General features: G+C 36.8%; 1 protein-coding gene across 3 annotated transcripts in view; it reads right to left on the bottom strand.

The window, feature by feature from the left end:
- The window catches only part of LOC120300370 (calcium/calmodulin-dependent 3',5'-cyclic nucleotide phosphodiesterase 1A-like), a 28621-nt gene extending 989 nt beyond the window's left edge, over positions 1-27632 (bottom strand). The window contains exons 1-14 of one of the 3 annotated variants that reach the window (XM_039326304.1): positions 27438-27632; positions 26634-26816; positions 20019-20085; positions 16743-16859; positions 16120-16260; positions 14772-14872; positions 13488-13583; positions 12002-12112; positions 11730-11850; positions 11205-11286; positions 9635-9743; positions 6857-7035; positions 2983-3270; positions 1569-1853 (exon numbers count right to left, since the gene is read on the bottom strand). In XM_039326304.1, the coding sequence (XP_039182238.1) occupies positions 1569-1853; positions 2983-3270; positions 6857-7035; positions 9635-9743; positions 11205-11286; positions 11730-11850; positions 12002-12112; positions 13488-13583; positions 14772-14872; positions 16120-16260; positions 16743-16859; positions 20019-20085; positions 26634-26816; positions 27438-27544 (1987 nt within the window). In that variant the 5' untranslated portion in view covers positions 27545-27632. Of the gene's footprint in view, positions 1-1568; positions 1854-2982; positions 3271-6856; positions 7036-9634; positions 9744-11204; positions 11287-11729; positions 11851-12001; positions 12113-13487; positions 13614-14771; positions 14873-16119; positions 16261-16742; positions 16860-20018; positions 20086-23421; positions 23455-26633; positions 26817-27437 lie in introns of those variants that run through there. The other 2 variants (XM_039326303.1, XM_039326305.1) reach the window with 2 other exon arrangements.
- Positions 27633-27888: the final 256 nt, after the last annotated feature.

The raw sequence follows: 27888 nt of genomic DNA, 5'->3' as shown, positions 1-27888 counted from the left end.
TTTGGTTTAAAAAAACTATGATTCCGGAGTGCTTTGAAAATAAATAAAAGTGATGTTATATAGATGGTCACATAGCATAGTCTCTTTGTCTTTTTCACACATTTTTGGTTTCACGTTTTTTTCTGGTTTACATGTGTTAATCAAAGCTTCTCCATGTAATCAGGAAGTAACAAAATTTCTGATTTATATGCAACTTTCTAATATATTTCTCTCTAGAAAATCTACTGGTTTATTATAAGATAGAATTTTTAGAAGATGGCAGCACCTTTTTGACACTGCTTCATCTTGGAAATAAGTGTTGCTTCTAGTTATTACTGGATTTTCTAGGAATGCCCATAAGCGAGGCCTGAAGGTTGAAAAAAAAAAAGAGTATTCTGGATGAAAACATGGCAAGTCACTTCATGGCACTAATAAAGAAAAAAGCATGTATATAAAAATCATCCACACATCCTGCTCTCCTGGCATAAGGATGGTCCTCCAATGGTTTCTCAAAGAGGGGCACACATGATGTTGTCTTCAACTCACCTCCAGCTCACCATGAAGGCAACCTCCACCCGTAATTTCTTGCTCTACATCAAAAGTAGCACTTTGTGATGTATGCCAGCACTAACAGTGCTGTGTAGATTGCCAACTTCAATACATTTAATCATAGGCAATGCCTCCAGTTGGCTCCTGGGTGTTCTCACTGGAGAGCTCCTCTTCTTATGGCTACTGCCCTTCTCATACCTGTTTCATACTAAGTGGATGGGCTCTCTGCCCCCTTCTGAAAGCCCCTCTTCCTCCTCCTTTTTTCACTGGTGGACCAATGAAAGGCTAGGTTTTCTTTTTGTTTTATGAAATGATGCATGTGTTTTAAACAGATGAAACTGCCAAAAATTTTACCAGTTTTTCTTTATAGAGAAATATGCCAATTAGACCCAGAGACTATGATAACTGTCATCTGGACAGAGGCCTTGGCTAGCTTTATTGCCAAGCAAAGAACAAACTGGAATCTGGGCAGCAATGTTTTTAACTTGACTTGATTTCCAGCTGGTTTCAGCAAGGACACAAGCAGTTTAAAGCTCCATGTAAAATAGGCTATAATCCCTCAAAACTGGGCTTAATTAGGGGAGATATTGGCCTTTTTAATGCATTAAGCATAGCATTTTAATATCCTGAAATACTACCCAGTGTCTGTACTCAGTCTAGAAACTCTAAAGTGATCTATCAGTAGAAGTGCTTCCTTTTTCATGACTTGCTCATTGGTTCTAGTTCTAGCTGTTTGCATTTTCACATTTGTCCATTTCAAAGGCAAAAGTAACCAAAACTGATGCCTTACTTTTTCAGTGCTTTACCATTTGGAAAACAAATCTTAAAATAATTAGATTTGTGGTTTTTCCACTATTTCTCATTTTTGCAATTGAAATCTGATTGTCCTACTTATGCTGTTGTAAAATTCATACAAAATGTGTATATTTATTGTAACATTTCTTGATTTCTGTTTTTTGTATGTAATTTTTCCTGGTTAATACATTTCACAAACAATTATTCCCGTTTTCCCAGGTATTATCCATGAAGCAGCAGATTACCATTCCACAGTGAAAAAACTTCCAGGTCGCTTTTGGTTAAATTTGTCCTTAAGAATCCAAGATTAGGTGGTTGCTGGAAATTCATTGGAATAATGTCATCAGGTGGTTTAGTATTTTGGGGGGCCTCTGGATCATTAGGTATAAATTCCTCAATGATGACATCATCACTCTCATCAGGATGCAGAGTCTTTGTTTTGGGAACCATATTTCTCATCTCTTGCATGCTTTCATCTATATTCTGACTAGCTGCTTTCCTCCAAGAACTTTCATTATCTACCAGTTCCTCTAGAAAATAATGCATAAAAAGGAATATTCAATTAAATCATTCTGCATGAAAAGTAATGCAGTATCTTATATTAGAAAAAAAAAATGAAGGTCAATTTTAAGATAAAAAAATTTTAAGCTTAGATTTATAAAATGTATCATTAGGACAAAGGAATTTTAATTTAATCCAGCAAAAAGGTATTAATGTATTAGCAATTTGCAGACAGCTAGTTGTAAGTTATAAGAACTATTATACTGATTACGATGAAAATATGCACGCACTGTATATCCAGAGATGATTTATGCTTAAAACTTATATTTTGTCAGAATTTAGAAAGCTATGATTAGAGCAAGAGACTTCATTTTCTTTTAGTGATCTCCATTAACCAAACACTAGCTGAACTCATAATCTGAATTAACTGATCTAATCAAGACTTGAAAATATAAGATATCCACAATTCAATGTTTAGAAAGAATGTTTGGAATGTTTAGAAAGATTAATTCTCTATTGGAAGTTACAGATGGTAAACAAAGATTTCCGCATCAACTCAAATTTACAGCTGAACATTCAGCAATAGAAAATTGCATAATTATTAATAAAAATTATTTAATTTGATGGAACAAGATAGGATTTGTCAAATGTGGTAATTTGTGCATGGAACGGCTCTAATAGCAGGGAAAAGATGCAAAGAGAATTTGGTAAAGTGGAAATTTCAACTGGACTCATCATGAAGCAATAGGCATCTGCAGAGGAGAAGCATCCCATACCCTGTTAACAGACGTTTCTATTGAATTTTTAATGCTTGGAAAACACAACCACTTGGAGTTTGTTTGAATTTTGCAGGTATATCTTTACATATTTTTTAAAATATTGCAGCAGTAGAATTCTGCATTTGTTACCGTATTATGTATTTTCATTTGCATCATATAGATTTGCTGGTTTGTAAACCTATTTCATCTATAATGTTCTGGAACTATGGGTAAAAAACCCCTATGGATATGAATAAAAAAGAGTGTTTTCCCCCCTTTAACTGAATTTATAATGAACTCTATTTATAGATAACCAAAGACATCTTGAATGCATTTTGCATGACAAAAAGAACGATTCTACAAAGATAACAATTGTGATAGAAAAGGAAGTTTTTCATACCATATGATTCTGTGACATCCATGACATCGGTATCCTGCTGCTGTGGTTGTGATAATTCTGATGAGTTTGCATTGTAAACTATGAAGCTGACCTCCATTGGTTCAAGTGCTCTGCTGATACAAATTTGACAATGGCAAGTTGAGGGACTTTGTGCTGCAGTACAGTAATCCTTTGGGCTGGAAAGCTGGGATTTTTCCTTCGTTGTTTTCTGAGGTTTTCCTTTCTGTCCTTTAGATTTAACTGTGACTTGTTTTTTAGCTTTGTTGCTTTCCTTATCTAGTGGTTCTCCTGAAAAGTGAATGTTCAAATAGCGTTAAAAAATTTAAAAACTAAGCTTGCAGGAAGAAAGACTGTTAAAATAATATATTATGCAGCACTTGTGAACTTTCCTAGAATGCAATTTTTTGATTGAATTTGTTCTTACAATTTTCCTAGCCTGCAGAAAGCCAAAACATAGCACAGAGTTCCCATTTGGAAAGGAGAAAAAGGCTGCAGGTGTAGATGTAAGGATGGACACCCTTTTTAGATCAGGAGCTGCAATTAAAGATGATTCAATTGGTCACTATAATCCCACTTCTTTTTACCAATAATTGTTTCACCTCCCCAGTCACACTTCTGGAAAATATCATGTCAGGCATAGGATTGCCCACAATTTATGCAGTGAAAAAGCTGACACCAAGAATTCTTTCAGCATTTTGATCCTGGCAACACGCTACTTTTGGGTGGCTCTTTTTTCTTGCCTGCATCTCTTTAATGGAAGCTTGCATTATTTTTTTATTCTTCATAATCAATTCTTTGTGGACAGAATAATTTGGGGGTATTTAAAAGGTTACCTACCGTATTTTCCGGCGTATAAGACGACCCCCAACTTCGGAGGAGATTTGCATGGTTTAGAAAGTTGTCTTATATGCCAGAAAATACAGTATGTTTATTTTAGTCATTTTTTAAAAAAATATTTCACATATTTATATCTCATGAGTTCAGACTGGCCCTCATAGAAAAAATTCCTCATTTAATTATCACAATTCTAGTTTTATTGATATAGAATCATAAAACCTGGTAGGATTTTCCTTTTCCTACTTCTTATACTAAAGTGAGCCAAGAAGGAGTCTACTGTAAGTGTTTTCTTTCACATTTTTTCCCTTGGGCTAAGATCATGTTTTGCTAACTGTCTCCATATACTTTTTCCTGCATTCCTCCTCTACACTAAGTTAGAGCATACTCAGCCTAGGCATATGAAGGGTCAGATGAAAGAATATATGTGCGGATGAGGCCCTGGGGATCAGAAGAAGGGTCATATGTGGAGATAAGACCAAGGCCTGGTTGTGATGGACATGAGAGTGAGGAAGATGAATTGTGAGAGAAATATTTACTCTTAAACAACTTTTTCTTTAACAACTTTTTCCCTTTCTGCTCACTTAGGGATTTGTAGCACAAGCTTGCTAACAGTTGAGCAGTGTGAGGGAGGCTGCGGAGGGGAGGGGACTGCAGGGACAATGAAGTGAAACAGATTCACAGGTTCAACCACTTAGCCAGGATGTTGAGTCTCACTTACAAGAAAACCTAAAACCACATAGCTGGCACAGGAAACTAGAAGCTTTGCAAGATACCCATGACCTGAGGAGGGCAATAGGTGGCGTGACATTTAATTATTTTGCATAGCAAGAAGGCTTTAGGGGGCTGCAATCCAGGTAACCAATTAATATTATATGTTATGCATATATTATTGGGGGGAGGGCAAAGGGATATATTGGGAGGGCAAAGGGGTATATGTGAATCACCTTTGATAATGAAAACTGCTGTAAAACTGTAATCACTGCCTTGGTAGCTTTCAAAGCTGAGGCCACTTTTATCTCTTGGTACCAAAATAAAAGTCCATCTGTCCACATCTTGTGTTTGGTGATTAATTGGCTTCAACACCAACCTAAGACCGAGTTTTGGGGACAACACATCCTTAAGAGATCCAATGATTTCAACAAAGTGGCATACGGAGAGTCAGAACAGAACAGAACAGACTAACAGAGTTTGAGATCTTCTAATCCAGGGCTTTTCAATCTTTTCACAGATTGTACCACTTTTAGGACATGACAATATTCGAGTACCATCAGTACTCAGCAAGATGTATTGACTAAAAAAGGGGGATTTGGGGTTTTACTGATTAGATTCATTTGTTATTATAGAAATGGCTAGTTTATAATATTATGGAAAAGTAAAAGATTGGGGTTCAATGTTAATGCTTCCTTCTACTGCAACAGAGGAAGTCTGGTTTTTTTCCCTTCTCCCCCTACTTTTTCCCCCTTTTCCTCCCCACTGTATCCTACTATTTGCTTTTGAATTTTTGTATTTTATTCCATAATCTAATGTTACAAACTATAGAAAAAAGTAAAAAAGTACTGGTTTTAATTTCTTCAGTGGCTGTTCCTTTGCTGAATCACTTTCCCTTTGCACTGACAAATGTATGATGAATTTATCCATGTTTATTAATATGCACCACTACCAGCTAGCTCAGGGGTCTTCAGACTTGGCACTTTTAAGACTTATGGATTTCAGCTCCCAGAATTCCTCAGACTTCATGGCTGGTTGAGGAATTTTGGGAGTTGAAGTCCACAGGTCTTAAAGTTGCTAAGTTTGTAGACCCCTGAGCTAGCTGGTCGGCCCTTGTTCCTCTCTCCCTCTCTTGTTCCTTCCTGCCTTCTGAGCTCTCCTTCCACAGTGTAGTAAGAATGCACACCCCCCCTCAGTTCCTTCCCTGTACCCTTAAAGACACAGGAATCAAGTGCAAAGCAAGAAAGGCTCACAAAAGCCTCCCAGAATAAAGAAACACTAAACTCCAGGGTTTTTTTTCTTTAAGCTGCCTCAAGCGTGTCTCAGTTTTAAACAATGTAGAAACCTGAGCCTAAAAGGCTCGGCAATTGTGAAAAGCTATAACCTTAAATTAAGCCTGTTTACTTGCAAAGAAAACTTGCTAAGAGCCATAGACAGACTCAAGATAAGGGGGTAAAGCTAATTACATTTGTTTAAAGGAATTAAACTTATGGAAGCCAACATTTTGGACTCATTGCTAGCCTTTGTGAAACAGACTAAAATATTCCAATAACCAAAGCATACAAACCGAGCCTCTGAATTATAAAATGCTGTAAAAACTGAATAAAAAGACTATTATACCTAGAGGGGCATGGCCTACAACTTGGATGGCATGCCTTTCTGTGGTATGGGAAGAATAAAATACATAAATACTTTCAAAACCACTTTATAAGAAATACACTTCTTCTAGAATGGGAAAAAATAAAAGCAAAAATCTATATTAAAATATATGGATGGCTTTCAACAATGGAAGCATTCGTTTACCCAAATTTAATTAACTATGAGAAAGTTGTGACCTATAAAGATATTTTGGATAATGAAGGGAAACTGAAAGATAGACAAGATTTACAAGAACAAGGTATTGATTTATCATGGTGGCCATACCTGCAAATTCAAACAAGATTGCAAAAAATGCTAAAACAATGGGATTTTATAAAGAACAGACAGAATTTGACCAGATACTGTTAAAAACAGATGAAAAAATGATTAAGAAACTCTATAAATATTTGTTAATTTTAAAGATGGAAGAGGAACAAGTAAAAGAAACAATGATAATATGGCAAAGAACTTTGGACATATAGATTAGAAAACTGACAAAGTTTATGGGAAAGAAATACTAAATTAACGAAAGCAGTGGCTTAAGCCACAGTACGGAAAGGCAGCATTAATTTTTATTGGCACTGCCTTTATCTCAAATTATCTCATTTTTAAAAAAAAAATATAAAATTTTGTTTGTATGAAAACCTGCATTAAGGTCAAACACAAATATGTAGGCATGTGTTATACATACCTTTGTTAACAGCTTCTGTACTATCTTTCCATTTGTTTCTATTTGCTTCAATATTCTGCAGAATTTGGTCTCTAAAGCTTGATAGGCTTAATTTCTGTTTTTCTAGGCAAATCTCATAATCTTTAGGGAGACAGTTTCCACTGGGATTTACTTCATTGTTCTCCATGGGTTGTTCTTTGCTAGAAAGGCAGTCACACCAGTAGGCAAGCAGGAAGGAAGAAATTGTTAACATGATTGTTTTAATCATATAATTCTATTTTGTCATTATATTAATGTAGATTGTATTTAAATGCAAATTACATTTTAAGTGAACCTGAAATAATTAACAGAGGAGACAGTAGGTTTGTTGTTAATACAAGTAGTTCTCAACGTACAACCACAACTGAGCCCAAAATCTCCATTGCCAAGGAAGGCAGTTGTTAAGTGAATTTTGTCTGATTTTATGACCTTTCTTGCCATAGTTGTTAAGTGAATCACTGCAGTTAAGTTAATAACACGGTTGTTGAGTGAATCTGGCTTCCCCTTTGGCTTTACTTATCAAATCACAGAAGGTGATCACATGACCCCAGGACACTGCAATCATTATAAACACATGCCAGTTGCCAAGTGTCCAAATTTTGAGCATGTGACCACAGGGATGCTGCAACAGTCAGCAGTGTGAAAAATGGTCATGTCACTTTTTTTCATGTTAACTTTGAACAGTCACCAAATGAATGGTTGTAAGTTAAGGACCACCTGTAATAGCCAGGATAGTTCCACAATTAGAAATTATTTTAGTCATTCACTCTCAGTCCAAGAGGAGGAGAAAGAAGTATTATGTATATTTATTGCCTTGAGTTACTTATAATGTAATAAAGGTGGGATAAAAATCTAATAATACAGTTAAGGAGGACTTTATAATAACACAGTACTGGAGTTCATTTATGTTATGCACTTAAATAACTTTCAGGGGAGAGGGAACAACAAAAATCAAAGGTCCCTGTTCTTCTGAAGTTCTTTACCATTTTACATGGATGGATCTTTTTCACCAGTATGTTTATAACTACTCCATTCCATTTCCCCTTATAGCTATCACTTGCTCTTTTAAAATCAGGCAAGGTGCTTCGATGCTGAGCATGCCCACTCCGACTTAGGCTGCTTTGAGGTTCTCCAATATGGGGTATTTCCTGAGGTTGAGATGGGTTGCTGACTGTATGTTTCTCCTGCATGTGGGTGCTACTATTTTGCTTTAGAATTGGAGGTATTTTCTTCTGACGTTCAGTGTTCCATTCCACCCAGTACAGAAACAGACACTTGGGAAGTAAAAGTAGCATATCAAAAGATTATTAAAATGTTGATCCTAAGCCCTAATCCACACTGTAATCACATGGATAAAGTAAAAGTTAAAAGAATTATCTTAATCATAGCAAAGGCAATCCTATATTAAGTAGTATATATATATATATATATATATATATATATATATATATATATATATATATATAAAATTCCATTTTGAGTTGATCAGTAGAAAGCAATACTTAGCTGCGCTAAGGATCTGTAATAGGAGAGTTTCTGAATCAAGGAATTAAGGGATTTTGTTACATCTCTGTAAAATGCAACTTGGAGATTTGGGATAGATAGTTGCCTCAAGTTTACCACTTCTTCTATACTCCCAGGAAAGAGTATGTTTCTTTGAAAAGCATTCAAAAGAACTAATTCTGTTTACATAAAAGTGTTGTTTATATTTCTACATAAACAATTTAATAAATATTTACAGCAACGTAAATGTTACCATAAATTCTGCTTTTCAGATAAGCAATATTTCTGGGAGCTTTATATTAGTCCATTGTACAGCTCCCAAAGCAGAATATTCATCTTTTTAAAAAAAGATAAAATAAAGCTGCACAACTCCTAAAACAAAGGAAGCATCATATCTAAAATGTAGAGCAAGCAATGAAATAATTATAGGAAAAGCAATGAACAATGCAATAGGACAGGATAAATAATATGACCTAGAGGTCTGGATGTGAAATGAATCCTATTCAGATGCACAAATTAAATGAAAAAAATTGAATGAGTCTGTACACTAGCCCTCTGCTCTATCCTTACATTAACATTCCACTCTACCCACATTCACCCAGTCTCCACGAGAAAGTCTGAACAGGACTATATAGATGTGGGAGCAAATGGGAGGACAGTTCTTCTTTAGATCGTTGCACTTAATTTGTGGAAACTGAGGAGAATAAGGGCTGGAATATATGAGGCAGAATACATGACACAAAAATTAGGGAATACTACATAATCCTATATCTGCTCATCAGGCTTCAAAGAACAGTCACTAAGCTGCTGTTATTTCTCAATTCAACATATATTATCTAAGTGGTACAGAATATTATAATGTCCTTTACAACGTGTCACTATTGTTGCAAGAGCTGCTAAGTTATGGAGTTAAAACTGTCAATTTTTCCAGTTGTGAAACTGCCCCAAGCCTTCTGTGTATTCCTTCAGTCTCTTTTCTTCCCCTGTTAACTTTTCTAGAAACCCACAATTATGTTAAAACTAAATGGAAAAGAGTATTTGGAAGAGTGAAAAGAAAATGTATGTTCATATTCCCAAGACTGGAAACAATGAATGGAAAGAAGAGTGCTATCTTGCTCTTTGCATTACATATGTAAAGTGTTAGGCACATGACATTATAATTTCTATTTGATAAAGTTATTTCAAGAAATTTCTTAAAGGAGAACTGAAACAGAGTTTTGAAGCCAAAGTAACTGAAACAAGCAAGAAAGTCCATACCTATCTTTTTCAGATAGAGAATTAGCAGCTTCAGATGTAACAGTACACAATTTTTCCACAGTTTCAAATAGAAGAACAAATGCTGGTTTTCCTATAACATCAATAAAACCTAAAAGAAGAAAGAAAGGAAAAAATCTAAACACAATTACTAGTTTAAAACTGAACAAATAAGCTTTACTCAGGTTCAGCTGAGTGTAGGTTATGGCCAGAAATCTGATATAATGCTCTGTCACTTAGTAGCTCCTTAGAAAAAGCCTCAGTAAAATTATTAGTTCTACACTCAAAAACTGTTAGCCTTATGAGGTAGACCAGATAGGAAGCACAACCAGACGACCTAATTATACTTTATTGTAAGGTTACATTAACAGAATCTTGCAAGTCTGACACTACTTCTCTTCCTCCGTTCCCTTTACAGACCCCAAACTAGGATCTCTTCTGAGCCTTTGGCTCCACCGACATTACTGCTGTGGGCTCAGCTGCCTTTTATTTGTTTGTGTCTCTTTGCCCTCTCTCCCAAGGTCATTCCCACATACCGGTTACAAAATCAGCTTTGCAGGCTAGAATTTAGGGCAGCTGTAGTCTAATACATCTGGAGACCATGTTTAGGAAGGCTGACAAAGAGCAGTTCATTAATTTATAAAATGCATAGCATTATTACAAGGTTCTTTATGTATTTATTTGCATCCCACCTTTATTATTTTAGAAATAACTCAAGGCACTGAACATATCCATTAAATCTTTCTCCTCCTATTTTTCCCACAACAGCTCTGTGAGGTGGTTTGAACTGAGAGGAGTGAATGGCCTAATGTCACCCAAGTGGCTTTCATGGCTAAGGCAGGACTTGAACTCACAGTGTCACAGTGTTTCCAGCCTGATGGGGTTTTTTACAGCAAAGCATTGCCTGGGTATATATATTGTGTGTAGAAGCATTACTTTTAATCTTTGATCTCTCTCAAAAAAGTAGATGGAAGCAGAATTTCCTTCCTCTGGAAAGCATGTTTTTTTCACCAGCCTCCATGGTTTCCAGCTTAATGTTATATGTGAACTATATCCATGTGATTCAACAAATCATCAGTGAAACAAAATGTAGCTCTCTGGTGCTCTCTGAGCTTGGTTGTTTCCTTGTAAATGTTTCATTACCCTAACTAGATAACATCATAATGTTTACCTAGTTTGGGTAATGAAACGTCTGGAAGAAAACAATCAAGCTCAGAGAGCACAAAGACCCCTCACTTCATCCTTGAGCTATAAATATTCTCCCTTATTGAAACCATGGCTTCATTAATATATGAACTCAGCCAATGTGATGATACATTGCATTAACTAAGTAAAAGGAAATCATTCTTTGTTCTGATGGTTGCTTTGCTACAATTAAAAGAATTACCCCAATCTGACTGATGAGGGAAAAATTTTCCTTAGAAGAGAAAAATATGACATTGTAATTTAATGCAAAATTTATATAAAGGACAGTCATTGTTTGGAGGATGGTCAGGAAGAAGAGTTAATGTCAGAAGTAAAAAGAATGAGGGAAAAAACAAAGATTGCCTCCCTCCTTTTCAATGAGCTTCACCTATTTGGGATTCTGCAATATTGGTTGTCCTGCGATCACAAAGCGAAGAAATTGGAAGTCCCATTTCAGCCTCTTTGTCTCCCTAGCATTGGAGGAAGGAATTCACAGAAGCATGAGCTCTTATGAACAAGTGATGCTTTAAACATGCTATACTATAGAAACAGTTAAAAACAGTATTTTGAAAATGCTCTTTCTAAAACAGGGGAAAAGAGATATATACATTTTAGCAAAAAATACCAAGAGCAACAAGGTATCAGAAGATTTTAGCAATTTCTTTCCATCAGTGAAATTGACACTGCAAATACCCCTCTCCTCTGCCTTTTTTTTAATATGCTCCATAGCAAAATTGGGGAGTGCTGAAGGAAAGCGGAAATAAGGAGGAGACCAAAAAGTCCCTCAAAACATTTAAGAAGCTGCAGATAGGTACTAAATTTGCATGATGTATACTCAGAATCAGCTTTCTGCTTTTGAATCTGAATTGTTGCACAGACCTATAATATATGCTTAGACTTTTAAATACAGCACCTGTTCAAAGAATTCTTCCAGTAATGCTTCTGACCATCGATGGTGCAGTTCCCAAGGCTTTGCTGGATGGCTGATGTCAGCTACGTGTACCAAAAAAGACATGATTTTATCCTTGTGTGTCCTGTCAAATTAAGATCATTCTGATCACCAGACAAAAAAGTATCCACTTTTTTTTTAGCCATAACATTTTTTTAGAACATTTAACCACTCTCCATGCCCGCTCCTGCTCCCTATTCAGAGTAACAACAGCTTCCCTTTCCAAAACAACTAACCTGTCAACTAGCTGGAGACACTGCAGAATATGTTTCATGATTTTTATCTGCTGGAAATGATGCGACATATCTGTAGATAAAACTATATTAATAACCATGCGACGCAATTCCCTGAAAACAGACAGAGGAACATTTTATTCTAGGTGTTGTCAAAATAAGAAGATTCAAATATTACCAAGCCCTAAAATGCACTATATACTGTCTTCTACTTGGGAAAAACAATTTTCAGGCACTTGCTGCAAAGTATGGTTTTGGGATTTTTATCTATTTCCATCTGTATAACCCATTCACTGGATGCATTCACTACTTGTTCTAATTGTTCTGCTTCAGTGAAGTTTGCATGGAAACAATCCCTGGACCATCTCCAAATGTGAACAGATTAACTTCCACATTTGGACTTCTGAGAAATGTTTCAAATAGTCATCACACCCCCAACATGAAAGAAGCAGGGAAACAACTCTGGGGCAAATTCAAAGAGTTATTGAAAACCATGGTTATTTTACACTGTAGCAACTTATAAGATATGACTACAGATAGTCCTCAATTTACAAGCCCAAAATTTCTGTTGCTAAGTGAGACAGTTGTTAAGTGAATTTTACAACCTTTCTAGTCATGGTTATTAAGTGAATCACTGCAGTTATTAAGTTAGCAACATGGTTGTTAAGTGAATCTGGCTTCCCCATTGACTTTGCTTATCAGAAGGTCACAAAAGGGGATCACATGACTCCAAGACATGCAACCGTCATAGGTATGAACCAATTGCCAAGCATCTGAATTTGGATCATTTGATCGTGGGGATGCTGCAGTGGTCAAAAGGGTGAAAATGGTCATAAATCACTTTTTGACATTTCAGCTTTGAACTGTGACTAAATGAACTGTTGTAAGTCGAGAACTACCTGTACTTCACGTTTTTGCAATTGCTTCTCTAAGAAACAAGAGTCCCTCCACTCTTGTGGCCTTGGAAAAATAGGTAGAAAAATAGCTATTCCAGAAAGCCTTTAGAAATTAATGGCAACTAATGTTGCCATATCAAATACCAAATTATTTTACCTATTAATCTTAGCTTCAAACTATGTATTAGGTGATGGATCTTATGATTTAATCAATTTTCAAAACACTGATTTACTATAATAGTTGTACATTTGGAAAGCTTCCCAAAGTGTGGCAGGTTTTAGGTAGTAGACAAAATGCCTAAATATATAAAGAAAACAACAAATAAATAAATAAAGGGTAAAGTGTAAAACCATCATAGCAGCTTTGCAAGTGAATCCATAGCTATTAGCCCACATTTGCTTGGCCACCCGTCTAATGTACTTTTATGGCCTAACAGGCTACAGCTGTCATATATGACAAGAAGACATATGTGGAGGTTTTAATATAGCCCCTTAAAGACAATTCTGAAGGCAAAAGAAACACCAAATCCCAAAGAAACTGGAAATCAATATATTTTGAAACAGCTTAGCAATATATCAATATATAGCCTCACCTCCACTCATCTTTGGTTAAGTTGCCTAAGATATTTGTCTCTCTGTCTTGTAGAAGGCGGAAAGCAGCACTCAGGTGATGGTTTTCAAGAACTGATCTATCATTATACAAAAGAGCAGTTTTTGACCTAGTGTAGAAGTCCAAAAAATGTTTGTGTTAAATTGATGGAAGAAGATGATGATAGATAGATAGATAGATAGATAGATAGATAGATAGATAGATAGATAGATAGATAGATGGATGGATGGATGGATGGATGGATGGATGGATGGATGGATGGATGGATGCATGGATGGATGGATGGATGGATAGATAGATAATAGACAGACAGACAGACAGAAGATATCCATTATGTTTACTTCATGAATGTCTATCTGAATAGATATTATTTGGCAGCAATTTTATGGCTGGCTGAGAGATAACTATATGATTGGTCCCCTTCCACCTGCACAACTTTAAGAGAGATTAAAAAATGCAGTCTTGCAAGCAAATTAAGTAGTTTATATTGTATTTTCATCATAAAAGAATTATTAATGGAAACCACAAACAGTCAAGAAACATATGGTCAGCCAGAAGTTTGTCAACAATGAAGTTCACTGCCAGGTCCACCCTCTGCCATAAAGAGTTGGATACTTGGCACTTGAAAGGATGTAAGATTTTTGTATACTTTCAGTAATCAAAACAAAATCTACTTCACTGATGCGGTTATGTGTCTCCATCTCAAATTTATGTGGAAAACCTATGCCTGTTTAATGCAACAATATATGATTCCCTTGGCTTCCTCTTGATTTCTATCTCATTTCCATATTGTTTGCTGCCTTTTAGACTGCAATTATGTCAGAAAGAATGGGCTGGGTTACCTTGTGTAACTCATTTTGGTAACATTACTGGCTGAAGATGAGATGAAAAACATGAAATACATGTGGATTTTTAAGCAGGGGTAGTGGAATGAATGCTTTGGGCCTCGGCTACTCTACAACTAATGTTAATGGGAAATAAATCAAACACTAAATCACACTAGCTTCTACACCTCTATGTCTGGATGATATCAACTGTAGGAACTGGAGAGTGAAAGTTGCATCTCAAGCTCTGGGTCATCACACACCTACCTGTTTGTTAGTCCTTGTCTCAGAAGGACTAATAATGCCCTATCTCAGAGGAAGACACAGGCAGGGAGCGTTTGATTTGCTGAACTTAAATACTCACATTTGTGTATCAGCCGTAATTCATTAAACCACTCAATCTTTCCATTTTGGCAACAGGTAGAATAGGACAGAAGACTTACCTTGTCTCTATGTGGAAATGGTTTGTGGTTCCAGTGTGCTCATAATCATGGATGATGCTGCTAAAAAAAATTGCTAAGATCTCCAGGTCAGTGAACCATTGCTGGTGGAAAGAATTAGAAGCCCATGATATTCCTTAATGCAATAAAATACAGTGTATACAGTATCTCTGAATACTATCTTTTATTTTGCAAAATAGATGGGGAGTGGGAGGAAAGGACTTTTATTGAAATAAATGTCCTCTCATGTGCAATAAATGGCAATTTCAGGTGGATCTCAAGTGCATTATCAAGTACTTTAGCTTGTGCCAGTGTCCAATGAGTTCCTTCTTCTGCATCTCCATATGTAAAATTCTCTGATAAACACAGACATACCAGCACAAACTGCAGTAACTCAAAAATCATGCAATGTGCACCATGATGTCAATGGTGATGAATGTTGGCTTGTTGTACATCTGGTTAGAACAAATTTATTAGCTCATAACTTTCTCTGGGAGGCACAGAGGACAATCAAAAGACAGTAAGCCAGAAGTTCCTCTGCCAGGTTCCAGATGACCTTTACCCTGCCAATGAAAGTTTTATCTGAAACTTCTCCCTTTTATGTCAGGCATCCAAGATATTCTTGAAGTTTAGAAGTATGGGCTACAAAACCAGAAACAGATGGAGAATTTACAGAGTTTGGAAGAGGTAGGAAGGAAAATACTGGACATGACTCAAATAAAGTATCCAGCAGTTATAGGAACTGGAAAGGAAAACTTAGAACAAATAAAAACATTACAAGCAAATTGCTACTCTTATCTGAAGGATCAAAGTATCACAAATTTGCTTGCCTTTATAATTCTCCAATGGTGCTTCATTGTATATGTGTAAAATGCAATTTGGTTCCATTATTTTTCTATACCTGAAGTATTATTGGGTTGGTTGGTTTTTTGTCCCAATGAGAGGACAAGTGTAAATATTATCAAGGAAGTCATCACAGGAAGAGAATAGGAAGATAATAATAATAACAATAGGAGGGACAATAGAATCTGGGTTACATTTTGTGGAATGTTGGTCTGTACCATTAAATTGTTTATTACCTTCTACTTCATGAAGACAGATACAACCTTATGGGTGTATCCAGACCTGCTTCTTTACTTCACTGATGGGGAAGAAGAGGTCAGTACAAATAGACTCTGAGACAGCAGAGCTTTATCTGCCACTGGAAATCTCATGAGTAAAAACTTACTTTTCCACTGAGTACCTAAAGCACATAATTAATTTCCAGGTAGCATCTAGTTGCCAGATGTAGCATTCAACTATCATATGTGACTTATGTCAGAAGCTTAAAGAGAGAATGTATCTCTCTTACCATCATTCCAGTATGAAGCATAATGGTATGCACAGTTTGAGTAACATCTGCAGCATGGAGTGAATTGTGATACGGATTTTTGTATTTGCTGTAACCAGCTTCCAGAGCTTTTGCAAAGGAAATTAGAACGGTAATTGGTATCTGTGGGAGACAAGAATTTAATGTGCACAATAGTTATTAAAAAGATCATACAAGATATCATTCTCTCAACTACTGATTTTCTATTTCACTGGAAGGTTTTAATTATACATGGATTATGCGCCAAAACAATGCTAATACTGGGGCAGCTTGAAAAGATCTTTTTTTTTAGAAGGTCAAGAGATACAGCTCAATTCTTCATCTGTTCAGAAATGTGCTAGATTTTTCTCTTAAATCCTAGGGGTTAGATATACAAAAGCATCTTATTTATTTTGCTCCTGATGAAATGTATAGACCAAGATAACTTCATGATCATGTCTTAATACTCTGTATTAAGCCTGTTAAGAATTTGGATTCTGTATTTACACACACACACACATACAGAGAGAGAGAGAGAGAGAGAGAGAGAGAGAGAGAGAGAGAGAGAGAGAGAGAGAGAGAGAGATTTAACATATTATAATTTTGTTTGCTATTTAGCTTCTGACCTGGAAGCGTTTCAGAAGATCATATTTGGTGAATATTTCGCATATCATAAACTTTAAGCAGTGTCCTTCAGCAGCTTCATCTAAGGTAAACACATTAAAATCCCACTTATCGATAGTCTGTCAATAATGAAAAACATATGCAAATAAGCAAATATTTTAGCCAGAATTCAGCCACATCAAGAATTGTAAAATTTAAGCTAAAACATAAATACAAATATTTTAGCTTTCCAAAATTGGTCACCTTATACATTTCATACTAAATGGGTCAGAACAGAATTTGAGAGCATGTGCATTATGAATGTGCAAGTTTCATTTGAATAATTTGTACAAAATCCATAGTACCACTCTACTGTACATACTCTCAAAGTCTTAGGTGTGACCCATATGGACACAACAGTCCTTAAATATATAGACATAAAAAACAGGAATTGTGGCATGAAATGACCCCTTATAGAAAGACCTGTCATGTTAATATAATTTCATGCCATCCACGTTGGATGTGAGTTTTTCATTAATTCAAATTGATGTCCTGGAATTGTTCCAGCACAACCTGATCACAGAGCCAACCACAGACTTGCCAGCAAAGTTTTTTTGTCTGATGCTGGCCCAGCAATGGGGGGGGGGGGAGGAGCCAGGAGCCAGGCTGAAAGTTGAGCCCACTATGCAAATAGGATGGAGCGTCAAAGTCCCTGCTGAACCTGGTACCAATCCTAACATCTTCTGTGTAAAGGGGTGTGTGTGTGTGTGTGTGTGTGTGTGTGTGTGTGTGTGTGTGTGTGTGAGAGAGAGAGAGAGAGAGAGAGAGAGAGAGTTATATATCAACATCAAGCTAAGGCAATAAATAACCTAAAATATGGCCACAGCATTCGGTAGTACATATGCATTTTGGGGGAGGATGGAGGAAGGAGCCATAGCTGTGGTATGAAAAACAAAAGGAAGGAGTATGTTTTTTAATTAAGAATCCTGCTCATATTTCACTGCATTGCAAGAGAATTTAGACTGAACTGTCACTTACATATAGGAAATGCATCCAGTCCAGGCTATCTGAATGAATAGCTTTTTCAGGGTCAAAAATGGGAAAGGCAGATTTTTGTACAAAAGTCAGCTGGGCAAAGTATTAATTAGTTGGCAAGCATGATAGCATTATCTCTACCGCCATGCCAAGATTTATTTGAACATCTGAAAATGCTGATTTTTTTTTTTTAAAAAAAGAGACAAGCAATATTTTTAGCAAGAAAATGAAACATGGCTGGAGAAAAGGAGTATGATATGTCAGAATTCCTCCTAAGCACATCTGTTAATTGTCTGGGGAAAGGAAGAAATAACTAATGTCAGCCCATAGGAAAGAGCTATCACTATTTTGGTCTCTATGGGCATGTGTGGAGAGTTTTATGGAGATTTTTATAAGGAAATGGGAGAATTGATGAACTGTGCCTTCCCTTCTCTGTGTGTGTCTGTGTAAGACTGTGACAATACTGTACTGCAGTTACCCTTTCATTAGCAAGATGAATAGAAAGAGCTAGAAGGGATCTTGGAGGTCTTCTAGTCCAGCCCCCTGCTCAAGCAGGAGAACCTATACCATCTCAGACAAGTGACTGTCCAACCTCTTCTTAAAAACCTCCAGTGATGGAGTGCCCACAATTTCTGAAGCCAAGCTGTTTCACTGGTTAATTGTCCCTCACTGTTAGGAAGTTTCTCCTTAATTCCAGGTTGCTTCTCTCTTTGATCAGTTTCCAACCATTGTTTCTTGTCTTGCCCTCTGGTGCTTTGGAGAATAATTTGACCCCTCTTCTTTGTGGCAGCCCCTCAAATACTGGAATATTCTTTATAATCATAAATATTTCAACAAATATATCTTCATACTATCAGTTAAAAATCTAAACAAAGTATGTTATGTCTTTCTACAACAGAAGTAAGGAACAATAAGATCACCTACAATATTATCAAACCATAATTCCTAATATCCCTCACCATTGGTCATGAAAGTTGGGCTTCTAGTTGAACAAACAGCCAGATAACCACATCTTTCTAACTAACAGAATTCATTGACAGCCTCTCATGGCTTGCCCTCTCTGCCAACAGATGAGCACAGAAGTGGATTAGTTAAGTGATGCTTGTCTGCTAGCCAGCAACGGCTTATCTCACTGCTATAGTTCATCTAAAATACAAAAAAACCTTTTCCATGCAGCAAAAAACATTTGGATGTCTTTCAGATGGCAGCTGCTCAAGCCACATGCCCTGCCTTATATTTATAGCTTTGAACTTGGTGCTGATATGCAGCAGTAATGCAGGGATAACAGAAGTTATGATGGAACTTGAACCAGGCATCTTCTGTAACGAGGACTAAGACCATCCAGGGCAAAATCAAACAGGGAAATGCTATTACTTTTCAATGGAAAGTAATTTAGACAGATGTAGCCCATGACTGTAAATCCTGAAAGTTAGGTACAGTGGAAACTGATTAATTTTGAATTATTATTATCAGGAGAGGAGGGGGAGGGGGAGGGGGAGGAGGAGGAGGGAGAAGAAGAAGAAGAAGAAGAAGAAGAAGAAGAAGAAGGAGGAGGAGGAGGAGGAGGAGGAGGAGGAGGAGGAGGAGGAGGAGGAGGAGGAGGAGGAGAAGAGGAAGAAGAAGAAGACAAATTCCCCAACTCAAATTGAGGTGAGGGGTTTTGAGCAAGGTCTTTGAGTTTTCCCCTGGGATTTGGGGAATGGAATGACAGCTCAGTTCAGAAGAAGAACATATTTTGAGAAGAGCCAATGGCAGGTTGAGGGCAGATTCAGCTGTCAATTTTAAATACACTTAGGCTCTAGGAAGGAAATTTTCTACCACTGTTGCATTTAGGTATAACAATTCCTTCTTTTTGGGGGGTGGGGGGAGATTTTTCTTCCTTCTGGGTTTTTCTTAGTAGGTTACTAATGCTACACTTTTTTTCATATACCCATAACCAGAAACAATACATCATTCTTGTTGAAGCTGGGAGAAAATCTTATCAGAATTATTTTCCCTAATTGGAATTTACCATATAGTTTTCTTATGTAACCTAAGTTGATTCTATTTTAGTCGTCCTCCTTAGAAATATTTGATGTTGTAACATGAGATTTATACTAAAGACTTATGTACACTATTGAGCTATTGATCAACCCATCACGCTGCTTTTTAAATATTCAATTGTAAAGTGAGAAAATCAATAAAATATTATAAAAAAAGAACTGCTTTTTCTGAAAGGTTTATCCTATTATTTTATTGAAAGACAACAATAATAAAGATTTCACCTTCATAGCTTGTACTACTTCCAATTCGTAAGCCATACCCATTGTACTAGTGGGTGTGCGGAACTCCCTAGGAGAACAAATTAAATACATGTAAGCCAGCTTATTTACTAAGGCTATAATTCCATGTACAGACTTGGTCAAATTCAGTCATTGTGTGATCAAAATTTGGATTCTTGGCAATATAGACTACTATATCAGGTGGTTTAGGGGTTAGATTGTTGGACCAGGAAATACTTTGTTTCCCATTTGCCTCTATACTAAAAGTCATGACCCTAATTTTATATGTTGCCCTAGATACCCATAGGGCACTAATGTTAATATCAATTCTTCCCAATATTAACAGAGGAGATTATTAAACACCAGTGTGCAAGTTTTAAAAAGCCTGTTAATGTACAGTTCCTTTAGAAGTTTTGCCAGCATTTTTCTTATTGAAAAACAAATCATTGGTGTATGAATGATCTATATCAGCGAACCTATGGCATGGGTGCCAGAGGCGGCACTCAAAGCCCTTTCTGTGGGCACACATGCCGTTGCCCCAGCCTTGCCTCCACCTGCAACCCCCTCACCAGCAGCCCCTTTGGAGGAGAGTCACCCCTGAGTGTGGCCCATGTGGAGCAGCGCAGCCAAGGACATGGCAGCCAGACAGTGTAGACAAGACTCTGCCCTCATGCCCCATCGCACACAGTTGATGCTGCAGGGCGTGGTCAGCGGGTGTGGCCACCATGGTGCTGCTGGGCTGCCTGGGCAATCTGCGGTGGGCCCTGGAGGCGGTGAGTGGCCCTGCAGGCAGGCAGAGTGGGACGGAGCGGGGGCAGGGCAGAGGGTGGGGCAGGGGTGGGGCAGGGGGTGGAGCAGGGGCAGAGCCAGTTTTTGGGCATTCAGTCTTTAAAAGGTTCGCCATCATTGATTTATATCATCCACTTTGGGAGAAGGCTTCGTGGTATCTGCAGCAGAACATCCAGATTCAGCCATAGTTTCATTCCATATAGCATTAACCTTGTGAACTCTCAAGCTTTTTCCTTCCGTTATATATTCAAGATGGACAATATTTAATATTTATTTGTTATTTATATGTAGGGGTGTGGGGCTATACATATGTTGTATATAGTATGTTTTTAGGGCGTGTCATGTACGTGTTTCACTTTGAGAGCAGGCAACTAAATTTCATTTTTGATGTGTTGTTGTGCCGACAATAAAAAATTGACAATAAAGGTTATCTTATCTTATCTTATCTTATCTTATCTTATCTTATCTTATCTTATCTTATCTGTCTGCATATGCATTTTACAAGTAATGCAACAATGGATGCAAATAAGCTTATAGCCTACATAAAAATTGCCTTTTAGCTCATCATAAAAAGAGCACAGCAACATTAATATTGACAGCATGTTGACTCATCCAAGTCCATGATATTTCAATCTTTCATCCAGGTATTAGGCAAATCATCAACTCATTCCATCATCCCACCTCAGAGGAAAAATACAGATTTTCATAAATATTGAAGATTTTAAAGTCCTTTTTATATAAACTGCACCATGTGGTTTTAATCATGTCCTTATTCACATCCTATCTGTATAACAAGTTATAATGTAAAATGTAGATCTCTAGAGAACAAGCTGTGCTGTGGCTAACTTTGTTTTCTCTCCCAATATTTTCTTTAGTAAATTCAATTCCTGAACAGATAATATTCAGTAGTCAGATGAATAATAATACTAAATGCTAAAGTGCAATAATTCAAATAGACAAGCTCCTGCCACACAATAGTTGATAAAAAAGAAAAAGATAGTGGATGTGGCAATGCTGGAGACAGCGGAATAAAAGGAATGGGGGGGGGGGAAACGGGGGAAATCACAAATTACAAAGGCCTGCAAATAAAAGTAGAATGACTTTGTCAAAAAAAAGCAAAGATGATACCAATAGTAATAGCCGCCTTGGAAGCAATCCCAAAATATCTGGAACAACATTTGAACACTATCATTACTGACAAAATCAATATCAGTCAATTGCAAAAGGCAGCTTTTTTTGAAATGGCTTACATCCTGTGATGATACTTTTAGCAACATCAAATAATTCTGTCTACCCCAAGCCTTTGAGAAGGACTCAATTGGTGGGTATAAATGCCAAATCCCGTCTAAACATCTGCCTGACTAAGCACCCATTAAAAGGAGAAGGTTTGGCACCACAAGAAACAACAGCCAATGACTTAATAGCCACCCTCAACACCCCAATCAACATCTAAAAAGCCACACACAACAGGCACCACATAGATACTACCCAGAATAGCCCAAAGCACATACTCTGCTAGAGAGAAGTTCCCCAAGGATGGGCTCCAGCATGCGTCCGAAAGCTCGAAAGACAGAAACTCCAGTTCCGGTGAACAACCATATTGGATCCTGCAACATTATCCTGGAAGACGTATATTCATGTTCATTCATAAAAAATATTACAACCAACTTCCAAGAACTGGACTGAAGCACATAAATAATTCTCCATCAAGTGTGAAGACACAGAAACTGAAGGAAAGAGGATATACAGAAGGAAAAGCAGATGGTTGAGGAGAAAGGAGAAACAGAGAGCATAAATGTAGCTAGGCAGGAAGAAAGTGCTACACAAAGGAGAAAAAGAAGCTGAGGAGGAAAAAGGAAGTAAGAAAGAGTTCAAAGGAAAGTAGGGATTAGGAAAAAAAGCAAGGTAGGAGAGGAATCTTCTCCATCTTAGGAACAAGATAAAGAGGAAAGTAAGCTTGATGAAAGTAAGCAATGATGAGGAAATGAAGAAACAGAATCTTTCCTCCTTGCTCAGTGGGGATGTCCATCAATATTGAACAAGATGAAGTATGCATTTCAGTAAGTAGGTTGACTGACTTTACTAATAAATGATTTACTGTATAAAACTGTGAGGTTTATTTTTTATTTAAAAAAATTTAGGGAGTGGGGTGGAAGCTTACAATAGTTAGGCGGAGGCATGCTTGGTCCCAGGATCTTTGAACCATAGGATCTTTGGTGGATCCAGTGGAATTCTTGGGGACCCAGCTTTCAAATCTGAGGCCACTACAGATAGTTTCAATTTTAAGAGTGATTTAGAGCTAGATTATCTCACAGTTTTGTCATGGCTCTCTGAAGTAGGGGTGCATTCAAAACCAAGCTAACCCTCTAAAACTGCTGAATTCCTTGAAATTTCCATTAATTTCCTTTGTGAGTGTAATAGAAATGTCAACAAAATAGGAGCACATAAACTTGTAATATAGAAACGTACTAGGGGTAAAAGTTAAGGTAGAAGAAAAATCAAGAGGTTCTTTTCCTTCCCATTGACCCACAAATCTGGCACAATCCTATTTTATTCCCCCCAAAGAGATTAAATCCTTCTTTCCCCTCTCCTCCCACTTCCCACCTTTCCTTTCTACCTTGGAGTATTAAGAAATCCCATCAAGGTTGCATTTCTCTGTCTCAAGCAAAAAGGCAGTTTGGGCAATACCTGAATGCTGATAAATATATTCCAAAGATTTTAACTCCTCCTCCCCTCCTCCCCTGTGAAGCATTCACCAATTCATCATTTGTGAATTTGTAAAACACTGTTTACCCAACCCACTTAGCCTGACATCTATCTAGAATATAAAAACATTGTTAACAAGTAAAACCAATAGCTAAATTAAACTTCTAAACCCTTTGTTAACAGTCTGTTTAATGTATTTCACTTGCAGAAAATCTTCAACGGCTTCTGGTTTATCGTAAGTCATAGCAATCATTGTCTCTGGTCCATCCAGGATCAAATATCCTTGATTGATTCGTAATAATAAGGTTTTTCCTTAAGAAATTAAATGGGATCTTTTCTAACAATTGGATTTTATTCCTGAAAGTCATGAGTCTCTATTGTGTGTAACGCTACAGCATTTGTTGTACAAAAATGTCTCCTATAAATTGTAAGATAACATCTCTTGACATTTATTTTCCAATTGGGTATAATACATTATTTCTCTGGTCTTCTTCAATCTTCTTGAAAAAGTGTTCAACACTAGTCCATTCTATCAAGTTTGACTCTTTAGAATCTATACCTTTGTTGGAATCCTCTAATCAACTTGTATTTTCCAAGTTAACCTCATCTTTCAGGACTGGAAGCAGAGAATTACAGTCTAGTCCATCTTATTGTAAATCTTGTTGTAATGCTGTTGCTTGAATCTGGTTACCACCTTCTAAAATCATTGTTACTTTATCAAGTTCTTATCCAAATTTTCAAGTTGAACTTGCAAGTTGAAAAATATTCTTTCTGCCCAGTTTTCTTAATAAACTTTATCTTGATATATTGCTTGCATTTTGACTATATTTTGATATACTGTAGTCCAAAATACTTCAGTGGTTAAACTAAAGTAGTAGTTAAACTTTTACAGCTGAAACTTTTAGTTATAAACAGATCATCACAGAGACGAGAGCACCATAACAGATAAATCTAAAAAAAAAAAAGTGAGAGGAGAGAGAGAGAGAGAGAGAGAGAGAGAGAGAGAGAGAGAGAGAGAGAGATCTTTATCAGAAGTTAAAAAACCTAAGACAAGAATTTTCTTGATAAATTTATAAAATTTGTAATGAAATTTTGATACTAATTGAAATTGAAACAGATCACTTTCACTACTCAAAGTTGCAGTAGCTTCCATGCAGAAGAGATAGAACTGGTGTATGGCAGTTAATATAACAATAAAAAGAACATTAAAAAAAAGCCATCTTAAGATCTAGCAGGGGGTTAAATTGAATCAGCATTCAACCTGTAGATTAATATTTAAAAGTAGACATAAAAAAACATATCAAAATGTGCAGTTAAAATCCAGGCATTCTTAAAAAGCAGATATTGGAAAGGACAAAGATGGAGACTTGGCTCTCTGACACTCCCACCTAGAATTATTTTCTTCTAAGTCTTTTTCTCAGATAGACCGGGGTCATCCAAGAGTCATCTTGAGTCATTCCTAGTAGCTTCCATTCATTACCAGGGAGTATGCTGTCAAAGAGCCAGTGAAACCAGCTGTCCATCAGCAGGAGAAAGAAAAAAAATCCTGCTGGCTCAGAACACCGTCTTGGTGAATACTAGGTACATTTTATTTCACTGAGTTTTTCAGTTAAGGAGTTGATCCATGACAGAGGAATTTGTAACAAAATACGAGAATTCGGTTGAAAAAGAAATTATTATTTACACATGCATTGTATAGAAGTTAATTTTAACAATGATTAAAAAGTACATGTAAACAGTCTCTGGATTGTCATTCTCCTATAGAAGTAGGATGAAAGCTAAGGTGCTGTATTTTTGGCAGCTTCAATTAGCCCTGCTCATCAAGTCTGTCATCTTTTATTTATGCATCTTGAAGAAATCCACTGCCGGACCTGATGTAGTAATGTCTACTGGAGAAAGTGTGGTTCAATCTGCAGTCCAACATTAGGAATCTTCTCTACTTTCCTCCTCCTATTCCTTCAATCAGCTATAAATTTCTCAGGCAAAACAAGAATATAATGGCATAATAATGCACTGGGAAAGACAAAGGAACTGGAACATAATTAAGGTTCTGAAACGAGACAACTCCTGCCCTGATTGAACTTGGACAAATATTTCTTTGCTCTCCACTTCACTTCCAGCCCCATTACTACTTTTGCCTGCTGTCAGCTTCTGATTATATATGGAACATATATAAATATATACTGTATATCCTTCCTTCCTTCCTTCCTTCCTTCCTTCCTTCCTTCCTTCCTTCCTTCCTTCTGAAAAATTCTCATCAATTCCCTTTTGAGTAAAGAATCATCTATCCATGAGTTAGATGGCTATGTAAATTTGTTAAATAAATAAGTGAAATAAATAAATCCAGAATGTTTTTGTTCCACATGAAATATTCAGATCCTCTCATTTTTTTGACTTTTCTCTCTTTCTGGTTGATGTCTCTCTGTTTCTTGGTCTTCTTGAAATGATCTACACACATAATCCTTTGACTTGTGTGGTATCATAACCTTGCATTTTATTATTTATAATGTCATTTTATAGAGCCAACAATGATTAACTAAGTATCCTAAAAACAAATTTGTTCTGCCATGCTTGGCCGATAGACAACAGAATATATCAAAGTAATGAGTCAGACTTTTATAAATACACTTAACAGGAATCAATGGTTGGTTACACAATCATGTTCTGTAAATTTCTAATAGTTTTATAAATTACCCAGACTGAATATATAAAACCTGTTTCCAAGATTTTCCAATAATACAGACCTTTATCCCAGAATTACATGCAGCTCATTCAAGGCCTTATATGATTTTCCTACAACATTCCTTTTCTCCCCTCCTGTTTTGATGATTTTTAAGGGGTGATTGTGTCAATGCTGAACCAGATGTTTTCCGATACTGCAGCTTTAGTACTACCGATAGTCCTAGACTTATGCCAAAACTGAGTGCAAAATTTTCATTGCTAAGCAAGGCAGTTGTTATTAGACCATGAACATACATAATACTCCTTCCTCCTCCTTTTCCCATAACAACAACTCTGGTCAATTCCAGCTCAGATCTGGAATTCACTTTTCTAATTATCAACTACATCATTTTGGTCATATTCTGAGAAGCTCATAATGTGCTCTGTGCAATCTATGCTTGCCTTTCTATCACAACGTCATTCTCTAAAGCATATGAAATACTCCGAATGCTTGTTAATTCATCAGGTTGAAGTCTGTATGCCTCTTTTTTCCTTGCAAAGGTGCCTGTTAACCACTCCTTTACGTCCATAGGTACTGAATCCCACTGGATACTAGAAAGTTCATCCTCAGTGTCCAAAAGGCTCCTGCAAAAATCCAAGTTTTTATATATGTATCTTTGTATTCATTCATTCATTTAAATGATGTACATCTCAAATGACTAGGAAGAAATAACCTTTGCAAATAGCAACCGCATGGATGCATAAATGATCACCATGAGCAATGGGGAGTTCAATCTTTTATCCCTTGCCATGGTTCCAATGAAAATTTCCACTCTCCCAAAAGTCGCTACATAAACACAAATCTTTTTCCAAATGCAAGAATTTCAGGATAAGACTTTGTACCAGCATGGGACACCCTTTTGTGCCGATTGTATTTTTGAAGATGTAACCCTAATTTAACAATTTAATCCTTCAATCTGGGCTGCAGTGAAAAGAAGTGGGGCCAGTGGCAGGATTCAGCCAGTTCACACCAGTTCAGAAGAACCGGTAGCTAATTTTTTGTTGCCCAGGCCCAGAATGGACTTCCGGAAGCAGCATCCACACAGAGAACCAGTTGATCACATACTTGATGGGTGAGGCTTCCTTTAGGCCCTGTCACTGAGTTACATGGAGTCTCAAAGTAAGTGGCAAATGCCAAAGGAAGATGAACCTAACAGTGACCAGGGACACTTCCCTCTCCTTGGGTCGAAGTAATGATATACTTACAAAAGAGTGGCAGAAAGTTTCTTTTTGGTCCTTTGATCGCAGGTTTTTGTTTTGGCTTGGTTGGTATTAGTTTTGATGCCAATCTTCTCTCTTTTATCCTGTGTCATATCTGCAGCTGTTTTTGTTTTGTCTACAACCTAAAATAATTTCCTATATTTATAGCTACTAAAGTACCTTCCTACTCCTATATGCATATCATTATTATACATTCTCAAGGGATGTTAAGTTCAAGAAAAATGTCATGCCTTCCTCCAGAAGCATTGTGACATCATTCTAATGTAACCATTAACAACTATTGTGCAATCCCTGTGACCCTACTACATAGGATTTCTTCCTTCCCCTTGGAAAGCAATGTGACCAGTATAATCTTCTAGTATTTTTTATTCCCACTTTTTCTCTTAGTTTAATGTCCTGTGAAAGAATTAGAGCAATGACAGCCATAGCAGTAACC

The sequence above is a fragment of the Crotalus tigris genome, unplaced genomic scaffold (assembly GCF_016545835.1).
Source record: "Crotalus tigris isolate CLP2741 ecotype Arizona unplaced genomic scaffold, ASM1654583v1 scf7180000024340.7048381, whole genome shotgun sequence".
In the NCBI taxonomy this organism is placed as follows: Eukaryota; Metazoa; Chordata; class Lepidosauria; order Squamata; family Viperidae; genus Crotalus; species Crotalus tigris.
Note: the sequence above shows the minus strand (reverse complement) of the source record. Positions and strands in the feature narration are given on the sequence as shown.